General features: G+C 42.3%; 1 protein-coding gene across 8 annotated transcripts in view; it reads right to left on the bottom strand.

Moving 5' to 3' along the window:
- Nucleotides 1-14,948, bottom strand: part of wu:fj49a02 (myomegalin) — a 100,547-nt gene that overhangs the window by 17,918 nt on the left and 67,681 nt on the right. For 5 of the 8 annotated variants that reach the window (XM_067452938.1, XM_067452930.1, XM_067452936.1 and 2 more), the window contains 15 exons: nucleotides 11,936-12,141; nucleotides 11,639-11,820; nucleotides 10,519-10,754; nucleotides 10,226-10,280; nucleotides 9,918-10,147; nucleotides 9,327-9,431; nucleotides 8,283-8,492; nucleotides 8,043-8,174; nucleotides 7,682-7,798; nucleotides 3,192-3,381; nucleotides 2,916-3,040; nucleotides 2,168-2,371; nucleotides 1,890-1,979; nucleotides 289-479; nucleotides 81-224 (listed from right to left, as the gene is read on the bottom strand). In XM_067452938.1, coding sequence (XP_067309039.1) covers nucleotides 81-224; nucleotides 289-479; nucleotides 1,890-1,979; nucleotides 2,168-2,371; nucleotides 2,916-3,040; nucleotides 3,192-3,381; nucleotides 7,682-7,798; nucleotides 8,043-8,174; nucleotides 8,283-8,492; nucleotides 9,327-9,431; nucleotides 9,918-10,147; nucleotides 10,226-10,280; nucleotides 10,519-10,754; nucleotides 11,639-11,820; nucleotides 11,936-12,141 — 2,417 coding nt within the window. The remainder of the gene's footprint in view (nucleotides 1-80; nucleotides 225-288; nucleotides 480-1,889; nucleotides 1,980-2,167; nucleotides 2,372-2,915; nucleotides 3,041-3,191; nucleotides 3,382-7,681; nucleotides 7,799-8,042; nucleotides 8,175-8,282; nucleotides 8,493-9,326; nucleotides 9,432-9,917; nucleotides 10,148-10,225; nucleotides 10,281-10,518; nucleotides 10,755-11,638; nucleotides 11,821-11,935; nucleotides 12,142-14,948) is intronic. The other 3 variants (XM_067452932.1, XM_067452934.1, XM_067452935.1) reach the window with 3 other exon arrangements.

The following is a 14,948-nucleotide window of genomic DNA, read 5'->3' as shown; positions in this document are numbered from 1 at the left end:
ATCAGCACCATGCTCATTTATGCTGCCTTTCATATTTTAGGGATCAATAAATGTTGAGCAAACTCTGCGGATGTCCGAACCCTCTGAATGAGATGCACGGGCCCGTCGCTGCTTGGCAGTGCGGCCCGCCAGAACATCTTGAGCAGAGAGACGGCCTCGTCCAGAATCTGGTGCAAGGTCTTCGTGTCGGTGAGCAGCGCCTTCACTGTGCTGTAGTCCAGAGCCTGGAAGAGAGAAACATGAGACGTATGTCATGTACAAAAGCCCTTAGATCTGTCTCAGCCTCACCTTCTCCAGCAGGGCAGTGTTGAGAGACCTCCACCCAGCCTCCATCCGCTGCACCAGCGCCCGGCCCTCCAACACCTGCTGCTGAAGCGCTCCGTAATCATCCACGTGGCCGACCGCATGCCGTCCGTTAGGGCTGGAGAACGAGCCGTCCGGAGCTTCTCCTTCCAGATCTGCATGAGGCTCCAGCGAGTCTGAGGTGAAGACAGTCATCAACCTACTGACTGATCCATTAATAACTACTTCTCAACCAGAAATCAACCTACTGACTGACCCATTAATAACTACTTCTCAACCAGAACTCAACCTACTGACTGACCCATTAATAACTACTTCTCAACCAGAAATCAACCTACCGACTGACCCATTAATAACTACTTCTCAACCAGAAATCAACCTACTGACTGACCCATTAATAACTACTTCTCAACCAGAAATCAACCTACTGACTGACCCATTAATAACTACTTCTCAGCCAGAAATCAACCTACCGACTGACCCATTAATAACTACTACTCAACCAGAAATCAACCTACTGACTGACCCATTAATAACTACTTCTCAGCCAGAAATCAACCTACCGACTGACCCATTAATAACTACTACTCAACCAGAAATCAACCTACTGACTGACCCATTAATAACTACTTCTCAACCAGAAATCAACCTACTGACTGACCCATTAATAACTACTTCTCAACCAGAAATCAACCTACTGACTGATCCATTAATAACTACTTCTCAACCAGAAATCAACCTACTGACTGACCCATTAATAACTACTTCTCAACCAGAAATCAACCTACTGACTGACCCATTAATAACTACTTCTCAACCAGAAATCAACCTACTGACTGATCCATTAATAACTACTTCTCAACCAGAACTCAACCTACTGACTGACCCATTAATAACTACTTCTCAACCAGAACTCAACCTACTGACTGACCCATTAATAACTACTTCTCAACCAGAAATCAACCTACTGACTGACCCATTAATAACTACTTCTCAACCAGAAACCAACCTACTGACTGAGCCATTAATAACTACTTCTCAACCAGAAATCAACCTACTGACTGATCCATTAATAACTACTTCTCAACCAGAAATCAACCTACTGACTGATCCATTAATAACTACTTCTCAACCAGAAATCAACCTACTGACTGACCCATTAATAACTACTTCTCAACCAGAACTCAACCTACTGACTGACCCATTAATAACTACTTCTCAACCAGAAATCAACCTACTGACTGAACCATTAATAACTACTTCTCAACCAGAAATCAACCTACTGACTGACCCATTAATAACTACTTCTCAACCAGAAACCAACCTACTGACTGAGCCATTAATAACTACTTCTCAACCAGAAATCAACCTACTGACTGACCCATTAATAACTACTTCTCAACCAGAAATCTGTGACTGCTGACAGAACTTTTCAAACTTGAGCAAGACAAAAAAGCTCAGGTTTAATTTATGTAGCGCTTACATTTTTTTTCATTAAAACCTATAAGATGGGCCTGCTTTTCAGCCACAATGAAAAGTAAGTGCAGTGATATCCACATTCCAGTTTAGCACAGATACACACACACCGTTAGTCTCCTCCACCTCAGAGTACGGCGAGTACAGAGGCCCGGCTGGAAACGGACCCACGTCTCTGACAGGAGGAGAGGGAGACGGGTCTGTAGAACATGGCAGAGTGGGTTAGTACAAACACACAAAGCATCACATCCATTCACACACAATGGTATTGGCAAAATGGTTACCTAACCCTAACACTAACATGCCACCACGTCACATGAGTCTGTTTTCTAATTGTTAAATGACAGAAGACAGACAGCTGAAGTGAAATCTGATGTCCACACGTTACCGTGGAGGAGCTGTCTGCGGTAAAGCACGTCCCGCAGCGGGCTGGCCGGAATGATGGCTGACGGATGATCCAGCTGCTTCTGCAGTGTAGCTCGTAGAGCGCTGTTCTCCTGCACACTGAGCTCCAGCTGAGCCCTTAGAGCCCGAACCTCCACCAACAGCTCCCCTAACTCCACTGACGGCCACGCCTCCTCACACGCAAACCCTGACAGAGACAGAGAGAGAGAGAGAGAGAGAGAGAGACAGACAGACAGACAGAGAGAGAGAAAGTGTGAGAGAGAGAGAGAGAGAGAGAGAGAGAGAGAGAGAGAGGTTAATAAATCAATATACAGTTTGAGCAACTGAAATTGAACTGATTCTCAATCACTTGTGTATATATTCATACCCATGTATATACAGATGTGTGCCATCAAATCAAATAATGATTTGCACCACAGATTTTTAGTCAGTAGCCACAATTTCTATCCATTCACTGCACAACATTGTTGGAATATGGCATACGGATCATATGGACTTTTATGTCAGTTTTATGGTGCTTTCAACATTTCTGTAGCTGGATGGGTCTGAATTTAATTGTATGTAAAAGAGCAGCATGGCTAAACTGTTGTGTTTCACTAAAAAAGAGATGCCCATACAGGTTTGCAACAACATGTGTGTGTAAATAAACAATGCCAGAAGAGTTTTATTTTGGAGGGGCTGATTGTTCCTGTGAGATGTGCAGGCCTTGTGGTCCTCTTGCAGTGTCTTACCTGCAGCAACGCTCTTTCTCACGCCACACACTCGGTCGTACAGTCGTAGCTCACCCTGCAGCGAGTGTAGAAGCTGTCTGCTCTCGGCTAACTGCTGATGGAGTAAACTAACCTCGTGCTGCAGTCTGAACACACATCACCAGTTACACAGCCTTCATTCATCTGTATATCTCACTCATCAGTCAGCAAGAGTTCCAGTGACAATAATCAGAAATTACCTGTCACTCTATTGAAACTTTTTTTACATGAAGAAGCTCTTCATATGGTTTCTCTGACCTGTTGTTGTGCTCTTGACTGTTTTGTCTGTCTTGTCGCAGTTGCTGGATTTGTTGACTTTGCTCACAGTTGTGCTTCTGCAGCCTTCTCAGCTCCTCCTTCCATTGCTCCGCCTCTAACTCCGCCTGCTGCAGACGAACACGCCCAGAAAGCACCGCCTCCCTGAGCTGCTCCGCCTCTTCACTGCTGTCTGCATCGCACAAATATCAGATTATAAACTCTCCAGAGTTCAAAAGCCAGTGTTAATCCTTCCACAACAAAGACACAAGACTGTAATATGATTTGTGTGAATTAATCTGTGTGTTTTGCTGAAATACATAACCTTTAGCAGACGCATTAAATGTATTATGTGATTCGTTGTGTGAATTGTTGAACTTATGTTTAGAAGTGTTGACAGTGTCTATGTGCTCTGCAGAATGGTGGACTGGGTAAAAGAAGAGCCCAGAAGGAGCTTAACAGCTATTATTGGTTGTCTAGTCATTTGGAGAAGGAATTTATTTCTTTATTCTTAGTAAATGTAAAACTAGAGGTATTTCGCATTTAATTGAAGGAAAGTGTTAGTGCATACAGAAAGGCCATAAAAACTGCTAGACCTTCTTATTTTTTGACTCATAGAAGAAAACAAACACAACCCTAGGTATTTATTTAAAGGGGAGTGAAATGCTGTTTCATGCATACTGAGCTTTTTTCACTGTTAAAGACTTGGATTCCCATCCTAAACATTGACAAAGTTTCAGAAACTAATGTTGGACGTTTGATGGAGTATTTCTGTGTTAAAAAACTCCTTCCGGTTTCTCACAAGTTTCGGAGAGTTTTTTTCGAGTATGGGTTGGCTTGACGTTAATAGAGCGGAAGGTCCTTGTATGGGCCGTACGGGCTCTTCTTCCGGTAGGGTGCGCGTGCGTGACTAGAGCGAGAGAGAGGAAATGCACGCCCGTAAACACTCTCTCAGGTGCAGATCCAGTCGTCCATGAACACTTATTCCTATGGTTGACGTTGAGCGACTTCAACGCTTCAGCACAGCATTCCGGGAAGGCAGCGCTGCATTTGAACCGATTTGAACGCAGAAATGACGGGAAGCTTCACAACATGGCTTCAGTCGCGTCTCAAAGTGGATTTCCACGCCACTGCTGTCACAGGACTTCACCAAATCATACCAAAGAAGTGTGTTTCTGACGGAGCGGTCCTAGCGATAAAGGTTCGGTCCTGCTGTGGAAGCAGCCGGTGAGTTAAACTGCTTCAGATGTCTGTGCTGTCGTCTATCGTCACGTGAGTAAACATCAGTAAACGACACGATCACGTGCTTCGTCATTCAAATGCGCTAACGAACTCCATTGCTGTTCTCTGTATAACGTTACACTAGTCTGATGTGCAAAACCGTTCTGCTTGCTACTGCTAAGGTTTAGTCACATACAATAGTCCATAAACCGAATCATGTCCTCATAAACTGCGAGTAAACACAAATGTTGACAGGCCACTAAATACAGTCCATACCACAGAGACGGACGTCCTGCTGTTGCTGTTTCTCCTGTTCAGTTTATTTCAGCCTCAGATTTGATTCTGGATCATATCTGTATTAGCTGAGATCGATAGCGATGGGTTTCTCCACGCTTGAGGACGTCACCGCTTTGTTCGCGATCGTCATTCTTTAGCTCCGCCCACTCGATACGCCTCCAGGTGCTCGGTTTTTTCCGGAAAGACTCGGTACAGCCCATATTTCTTTTATAAATATAATAAAACTAAAGACTTTTTGGAGATATGAAAGATGCAATACTACTCTATAGGTACTCAAGATTGACATGAGATTGACTGAAACTGAGTGTTTCACCCCCCCCTTTAAAACAGTGGTTAATTATTATAAATAAAGACACAAATTCTGACATTTGTATACAGCACAGCAGTATTGACTAATAAACTTCTTTACTAGCAATATTGATAATATTAGAGAGAAAATTATAACCATGCAGCCATCTACTACAGTATCACAGACAATGCATTTTATTATCAAATACACTCATTCACTGCTTTAGGAGAACACACACACACACACACACACACACACACACACACACACACACACACACACATTTACTGCTTTAGGAGAAGACACACACACACACACACACACACTCATTCACTGCTATAGGAGAACACACACACACACACAGTCATTCACTGCTTTAGGAGAAGACACACCCACACACTCATACACTGCTTTAGGAGAAGACACACCCACACACTCATACACTGCTATAGGAGAATAAGCATTTAACTTGTTAAATAATCAAAATCAACAACATGTTTGATCAAGCCTATCCCGTCTAGGCTATTAAATGAGATGCTTCCAGAAGTAATAGATCCTCTTCTTAATATCATTAATTCATCTTTGTCATTAGGGATATGTACCGAAAACTTTTAAGTTGGCTATAATCCAGGGGTCGCCAACTGGCGGACTCCGGTCCGGATCCGGACCGCGAGATGCATCCATCCGGACCGCGAAGCCTTTTGACACACTGAAATAACTAAATGCCAAATGCGATTTAAAATAAATGAATAATCACATTTATATCAGGCAGCTCAGTAGAACCGTTTTTCCTATGTTGCCACAGTTGCGTTGACAGTTAAAGGGGTCGCACACCGGACTGAAGCTCATGGGTGCGTCTCAGGATCTCACACCGGACGCACACATTACGCGCAAGCTCAGTTTTGAATCGACTCCTGACAGAAGAACTGCACGGTGAGTGTATCTCTTGTAGCACAGGGTGAAATCAGTATGTACATGGACGATATAATATAAATGTAATACATCGTGCAGCTCTTCTGTCAGAAGTCGATTCAAAACTGAGCTTGCACGTATGTGAGCGTCCGGTGTGAGATCCTGAGACGCGCCCATGAGCTTCAGTCCGGTGTGCGGCTACGTTACTATGCTCACTACATGTTTAGACGCGCAGTGAAGAGACTGAAGAAAACGGCGCGCAAAACAGAGGCTGAATCAGAAATTGGCCCCTTAAACCCTCATTCACTATTCCCTACGTTTGTCCACGAGTGCGTGAAGTCAGACTGCTGTTGTGTGTACATCGGCTGTACACCCGTTATTGTGGTGCAACATGTGAGTACACTCAAACATGTCCACTGTGGTTTCGGACGCCACTACAAATGGCTGTCCCCTCAAATAATTCCCTATTTAGGGTATAGTGGCGATTTCTGATTCAGCCATACACATTTTAAAGACCCCTTTTTCCTCAGCAGTCTGAGGTAAGGGCGCAGAAAATAAATGAGCCAATTTCTCACATGCACTGAAGTTCAGACAATGTAGCTATTTTCACTTTTTTATTATTTTTATTATTATTTTTTGGAACAAGGAATGTTTATGCTTCCATTTCATCTTTAAGCTCAACTCAGCTTAGCCTTTTGAGAGGTTATTTCCGTTTTTCTGGATTTAAAGGAACAGTTGAAATAAAGAGATAAAATATTTTGTGCACTTTTTAATTTTTCCAACACTGGTGGCACCTTATTTTTGCCTGTTTGTGTTTCTGGATGATATTGCTAATGATTTTTTACCAGTGCAATTTGAAGCACAGAGAGAGCAGTGCTGAAGATAGTCTCTACCTAACTAAATGTAGGCTATACATGTGAGTACATATTATGAGATTTCTGTTTTGTTTTTTTAACCAGGAGGGTTTGTGTTCATTGATTGTTACTGTTTATCTCAGTTCAGCAGAAAAAGCACTTTACTAGTTGCTAGTAATGTTGAAATGAATGTTTTTTCAGTGCAGATTTAGAGATGAAGGCATTTTTTCATTCATCATATTTTTGTCAGACATGGCTACTGGTTGAATTAGATATTTTGTACCAACACAACTTAAACAGAATAACCTCAAAATGAAATACATTTTGTGAAGGATTACCTATGTTTGCTTTAACAATATGAAAAGACATACTTTATCTATATGAGAACATATTATATTTTGTTCAATAAATACATTTTAATCTACACTAATTTCTTTAGTCTGGCAAAAAGACATCGATTCATGTTTTTAGGTATATAACTGTCCGGACCTCGGCCGGTGAGAAGGTTTTTTTTCTGGACCCCAAGCTATTTTAGTTGAAGACCCCTGCTATAATCAAACCACTTATTAAAAAAACCACAAATTGATCCTACAGAATTTGTCAATTACAGGCTGATCTCAAATATACCGTTTCTGTCAAAAATACTAGAAAAGGCAGTGTCTTTACAACTATGCTCCTTTTTTGAACGAAATGTTATCTGTGAGGATTTCCAGTCAGGATTTAGACCGTATCATAGCACTGAGACTGCTCTCATCAGAGTTACAAATGATTTACTGTAATCATCTGATCGTGGTTGAGTCTCTCTATTAGTGTTACTCGATCTTAGCGCTGCATTCAATACACTTTGATATTATTGACCACAACACTCTTGTGAATAGATATGAAAATGACGTTGGCATTAGTGGATTTGCAGTGTGTACCTCTGCTGGCTTGTAACCTAGACTGTAGTGCCAGATTTTCCTCCTTCAACGCCCTGACTTCATTGGTCAGCTGACTGACTGCATCATGACTCTGGATAAAGATGTTGGTTGGAGCCACTGTCAAACACACACACACACACACACACACTTGAAATACATAAATACAGCTTTAGCAAAGGCATTAAATACATTATGTGAGTTGTTGAACTCATGTCTAAGGAATTTCCTTTCTTTATCCATAGTAACTATAACTAGAGGTATTTCGCATTTTGTGGAAGGAAAGTGATACTGCATACAGAAAGGCCTTAAAAATGGCTAGATTTGCTGATTTTTCGACTCTCTTAGAAGAAAACACACTCACACACACCTGTGTCTCTTGCGGCGGTGGCCAGGCGTCCTTCTAATTGCTGCCTCAACCTCTCATTGGTTCTGATGGAATCTTCCAGTCGTTTGCGCAGAGATCGAATCTCTCTCAGATGCTCCTCAATCACGTCTACACATGTCAAAATCATTACACCATTATTTTCCTGACTTGTTCTTGTTATTTACCAGTTTGCTTTTATTTAAACCTTGAATTGAGCTGCAATAGTCATGCACACACCTGACTGGCTGTTGCCAGATGGATAATAGGATGATCCATCAAAACCTCTGATTGGCTGAATCATATTCTCCATGTCCCACAATGCATCTGTCTGCACAGACGGGCCTCTACCCTTTCCCAGTGGATGATGGGATAGAGGCGTGTAAGCGCCGGAGCGGGGCGTGTGCGTGGTTCGCTGATAGCTGGAGAGTGAGTGAGGCGCGCTGAACGCTGTTGGATAAAGAGCGAAGCAAAGTGATTTAGAACATCACATTAGTGGTCATCACATGCTCTCAAACTGCAAAGGGAAGCAGAACAGCAAACAGGTTTGTTTGATGAGTGCAGGTGTGGACCAATCAGCTCTTTTGCACAGATAAGCTGTCAGATCTAACCTATTCTGCATATTTACACCAAAGGAAACCCTCCGAACATCATAATATCAGCACAAAGTATTTAAAAAAATAACAACAAAAAATGCCAAAAAAAGTAATGTTTACACTTTTAAGCACTAATGACTGGCGACATGCTTCAGCTCTGTAACATCACACTGCCAATCCAGACACTTTACTCTCCCTGCCCGTCTAGAATAAAATGACTGATTACTGTGAGTATATCACGAAACATTAACAGTAATTGAGTATATCACGAAACATTAACAGATGTATATGTGGTGTTTGAGACAATATTTGTGCACATTTGAACTTAAAATCAGCGGTGCTACTGGCCTATTCATGAGACTTTAACTAACAGCGACGTGATCAAATCACAGCAACAGTCTCTAATCTGCTGCTTTCTAGCAGATGAGAGCTACAGAATTCACCAGGTTATGTTTATATAATAACACCGGAATAAATGGAGGATGCCGACACATCACAGAGTCTCTAAATGTATAACCTGTGCTGAAACTAGAGGGTGAACTCATGACAGTTCAGATCATTCACAGCATGTCACACATCAAAGCTTGAGATGCATTAAGAATCTGAATGTTAAAGTATGTCATCAAAACTGTGTGTTAGTCGGTCAGCCTGGGACAAACACACACACACACACATGCTGTCTGCTCACTCCTCATCGGGGGCCTGCGGCTGCCAGGGTAAGGGCAGGTCAGGGGGGCAAAGGTCATGGGGTCAACGTGAGCAGACCAGCTGGAGGAGAGTCTGGTGAAAACACCTGTAGATGGTGGAGCTGTTACTAAAACCCTGATATTGTGTTGCTTCCAGATCTGAGTAAAGCATCTTTTATACACAACCTTAAAGGGGAGGTTACGTGTTTTTTTTCTAGGCTTGGTTATGTTAATGGGGCACAGTACAAAATGTATTTTTCTTATATTTGACCTTTATTCCACACAACTGACTCCACTGTCCTTTGAAAGTCTCGTTTGAGACTTAAACTGCCGTAACTTTAAGAGACAATATCTCCGTTTGCATTGAACTTTCAGCGCTGTAATTTTGAGGATACTGTTTATGCTCAAGCAGCGACATTACACACTAACTAAAGTTAAACAAGTGAAATCACATAAAACCACCCCTTTAAAATAAAATGACATGTTTACTAAGAATCTCATTGTATTTAGTACCCCATACATATAATAAACGACTTTGACTTTGTTTTATTTGTGTAATATATTGTTCTGTGTGTATAAGCACAGATATTCACCGTCTTTGGGCTCAGGCTCCTCCTGTGCAAACTCACTGGCAGCATCCATGTCTGAGCACAGCTCATCCTCATTGGTGGAGCCTCTCTCATCAGACATGAATGAGATGCAGTCTGATTGGTCTGTTGTCTCAGAGGGGGCGTGGCTGCTGCAGGGCGTGTCATGGCGCTTCTGTAACCGAGTGTGGAGAGACTTGATGATTTGATCTTTGTGTTGGAGCTCCTTACTCAGCCTGTTGAAGACATGAACATGATCACCTGCGATCAATAAAGTGAAGCAATGCATACTATACTCCAGACGAGACACTGACCTCAGCGCCAGCAGCTCATGGCCCGCTTTATCATCTCGCTGCTCGGAACGATCACCTGATAACAGAGAAGCACGTGATGACCGACTGAGGACACAATCAGGAAATTATGACTCAACGCTTCATCGCTGCCTGGATGAACGGATGTGACTGTACGCGTATGTGTGTATGTGAGAGAGAGAGTGTGTGTGTATGTGTGTGTGTGTGTGTATGTGTGTGTGTGTGTGTGTGTGTGTGGGTGTGTGTGTGTGTATATGTGTGTGTGTGTGTATATATGTGTGTGTGTGTGTGCTCACGTCCACTGATTTTGCTGCTGACTCTCTGAGCGAGAGAGGAGCTCTGGGACAGCTGTTCCCGGAAGCTCTGGGCCATGTAATAATCGATGTCGTTTGCGCGTAGCAGCTCCTCGAAGGCTTTGGTGGTGTCGCTCAGGTGCTGTGTGAGGATGTGGACCACGCCTCGGCCCTCTCGCATCTTCTGCCGCAGGTGGGACAGCTCACGCGCCTGGGCCTGGATCAGCGTGTTGTACTTCCTGTACAAACAGGAAGAGGATAGGTTTTGTGCTTTACAACAGAAATATATGCTTGGAGTTTGCACTGTTTAGGGTTTGTACTCGTGCTGTCAAGATCACGAAGAGCTTGGTCTTAACTCTTTCCCAGCGTTTAAAAAAAAAAGTTGCCAGCCACCGCCAGGGTTTTTGACGGTTTTCTATTTTTTTTTATAGCCCATAGAATATTTTGTTTAATAATTATATGATCATGCAATATATCAAAATAAAGAGCTGACCCTCTTCTTTTGAACAAAAAAACCCCTGTTTTATTCAAGCTTCATGCATTCCTTTTTTATCAACACTCGAATATGGGTAAGTTTCATAAAAAAGCAACATTTTGATCAAAAAGCTGAGAAAATTAGGTTTTTTGTAAAAGACCAGATCAGATTCAGAGATGATCAAGCACAGATGAAGAGATCAGGTTCATCTACGCCTCTAATGCTTCAGTCCTGTAGCTCATCCTGCTCCTCGTCTCATTCACTAACATTAGATAGATTCGATTTATATGATGATTAATGATCAGATTCAGAGATGATCAAAAACAGATGAAGAGATCGAGTTCATCCACGCCTCTAATGCTTGAGTCCTGAAGCTCATCCTGCTCCACATCTCCTTCAGTAACATTATGCAGTTTTGATTCATATGATTTTTAATTATGTTGATCAGGTTATTTTTCATATGCATATGATTACATGCAATCACTTGTTTCTGCGTCTTCTTTACCTATGTTTTGATCAGGAGATTCAGGACTCATTCAGAAGATGCGCAATAGCGCCCCCTAGCGCTACAGTGAAAACACGGAAACACCGAAAATTCTGTGTTTGGCAGCGAAAGAGTTAATGGGTGTGTGTTTGACGTGAGCTCACCCAGGCCAGGTGGCACATTTGCCCTCCTCTGGGCCGCTCTTGCCCTCCAGCTTGGAGCTCCGGATCTGAGTCTCCAGCACAGCCACGCGGCTCACCAGCTCCTGCAGCTCTGGGCTGGGTCTCTGCGGCCCATCAGACTGCCAGCCCTCGTCCTCATCCACACCTGTCAATGCCCAGTTCACCTGATGGGTTCAGAACACATCAATCTAAATCAACAAGTCATCACAGATCCAGATAAGCATATCCAAGTACGATTCGATCAAGTTAACTTGATGCTGTATGGTGGGCAACAGGTACCTTGCGAGGCGTGCGCTCCAGGCTGGAGGCGTAGTCGGAGGTGGTGGAGAGCGAGCGCACGCGCAGCTGCAGGCCGCGGATCACTTTATGGCAGCGAGAGAGCTGACCCCGCAGGTCCTGCACCAAACCCTGCAGCGAGGACGGCTCGTCAGTCTGCCAGCCTCTGCCCCCCGCAACTGAGACAGACATCTCCAACTCATCAAACTCTGAAAACAAACACGGCAAGATCTTTCACTAGAGCTCCATCCTAACGTTTTTGACTGAGAGGAGTCACAAAGAGTCCTAAAATTGTTTTTTAGGAGGATCCCAGAATGCTTTTGTGCACAGAAATGAGAGCACATGAAAGCGTGTTAAACCATATAATCAATGTTTTAAATTGAGCCCTACTTTTGGTTAAGTAATAACTACTGAGATTGTGATCATCAGCTCCAGATGCTGTCATTAAAGCAAAAGTCCTTCTTCATTCATATTGTCATGTTGATAATATCATTTGTAATGAAGAGGTGTGCCTTGAATTAGAGAGTGCAGACAGAATTATGCTCTTCACAATTATATTCCTTTTTAGAAAGACATGGTATCTGTGAGGATTTCTAGTCATGATTTAGACCGTATCATGGTACTCTGACTGCTGTCATCAGAGTTACAAATGATTTATTCTTATAATCCGATCGTGGTTGTATCTATCTATTAGTGTTACTGGATCTTAGCACTGCATTCAATCCTATCAACTACAAAATTCTTTTGAATAGACTCGAAAATTATGTTGCTATTAGTGGAACTGCATTGGCATTGTTTAAATCGTACTTATCTGACCGTCATCAGTTTGTAGCAGTAAAGGAGGAGATGTCACACCGATCACAAGTTCAGTATGGAGTACCGCAAGGCTCAGTGTTAGGACCGCTGCTCTTCACCCTTTATATGCTACCATTGGGAGATATCATTAGGAAGCTGTCACGCCCTCACAGCCATCAGTCATTGCCACGCCCACTCGTTCACCACCACCGGAATTCTGAACACCTGGGCACCATCACCAGTCACCACTACATAAGCACTCCTCACCTTCACACTCACTGTCTGGTCTTGCACCGATTCCATCTTCGACTACTTGTCCTTCCTAGAAGCCCTCACCTGTAACCATCTTCGTCTTCATTGTCATCATCTTCATTGTCTTCACCATCATCGTCTTCACCTCCATCGTCTTTCGTCTGAGTGTCACCATCCATCTAAGTATCACCTGTGTCCGTTACCTCTGAATAAATACTTTGCACTTGCACTAATCCATCTGTGTCCTTGTCTGTGTCTGACAGAAGCATGGCGTTAGTTTTCATTGTTATGCTGACAATACTCAGCTCTATATTTCCTCCTGCCCTTACGAAACCTACCAATTCACAAGATTAACGGAATACAGAGCTGATATAAAACATTGGCTGAATAGGAATTTCCTATTTTTTGTTTGTTTTAATTATTGGGGAAAAAAACTCCACAATTAGTAACCTAGAATACTGTCTAACACTTGATGACTGCTCTGTCAAGCCCTCGTCTCTCTCACACACACACACACACACACACACACACACACACACACTCGTCGTCAGTGAGGAACCTGGGTGTGCTCTTTGATACCAATCGTTCATTTAAATCCACATTTCTAGCATCTGTAAAACCGCACTCTACCATTTTAAGAATATATCTAAATTACGGCACATGCTCTCAATGCCAAATGCAGAACAGTTAGTCGATGCGTTCATGAGCTCAAGGCTAGATTATTGTAATGCTCTACTGGGTGGTTGCCCTGCTCGCTTAATAAACAAACTCCAGCTGGTCCATGATAGATAGATAGATAGATAGATAGATAGATAGATAGATAGATAGATAGATAGATAGATAGATAGATAGATAGATAGATAGATAGATAGATAGATAGATAGATAGATAGATAGATAGATAGATAGATAGATAGATAGATAGATAGATAGATAGATAGATAGATAGATAGATAGATAGATAGATAGATAGATAAAACATCGCAGACATTTTAAAATCCTGCTTATTCCTCAAAGCACTGAATGGTTTAGCTCCAGTACTTAAGCGAGCTCTTAACGCATTATACTCCATCACGTCTACTGCGGTCTCTAAACTCTGGCCAGTTTCTCCAAAGGTTTATGTTTGTCCATCATGCCCTGATGGATTTTTTGGTTCCTTTGGTCGCCTTTGGCTTGGCTTGCTCAGTTAGGGACACTAACATTTCGATCTAAGTTTTCAACTAAATATACAAATTTGTATACTGTAACGAGTACATCATTCGTGATGTACTCGTTACATCATAAAAAGAGTGACATCTACGCTAATGTTAGTCTCTCTGTTTATCCCGAGGTTTATCCCGGATCTGGGCCCTGTCCGGATCGGATGGTGGACCTGCATGGACATGACCAGCTCATCCTGGAGTGTCTGCTGAGCCGTGTCAAATGGTGTCTCCTCCAAATTTGCCTCACTGGCACGTCATGCTCAAAACCCGTCTTCGGCGCAATAATTCCGATCTTTCATGTATTCATACTCTTGTGTAATCGACGTCCCATCCTAAATAAATATGTCTCTTCCGTGATACCCTGAAATTTTGAATATTCCAATCTAATATGATTTCTGACCTGTAATTATACAAATAAAATTTATGAATTAGGTTTTATTTAATTCTATAAACTACAATACTGATCTGCCAACATTGTCTCTCTCTGATAAATGAAAATAAGCTGATAACATCACTGTTTACTCCAGAACGACTGTACAGCCAAATCTAATTTTGTCGCAATATTATCCTGTTTGACACTGAAGCTGCTCTGACACAATCGTGATTGTAAAAGCGTTATATAAATAAAGTTGATTGATTGATTGATTGATTGACAAATTCAATTAATTACTAAATTACCTGTATCAACTATATCACTGATCTGCTCACATTGGCCCTCATTTATCAATCTTGCGTAGAAACTGGTGTATATGTTGGCGTAAGATTATG

This window comes from Pseudorasbora parva, chromosome 9 (assembly GCF_024679245.1).
Source record: "Pseudorasbora parva isolate DD20220531a chromosome 9, ASM2467924v1, whole genome shotgun sequence".
Classification (NCBI taxonomy): domain Eukaryota; kingdom Metazoa; phylum Chordata; class Actinopteri; order Cypriniformes; family Gobionidae; genus Pseudorasbora; species Pseudorasbora parva.
The sequence above is the reverse complement of the archived record's forward strand: the minus strand, read 5'-3'. Positions and strand labels throughout refer to the sequence as shown.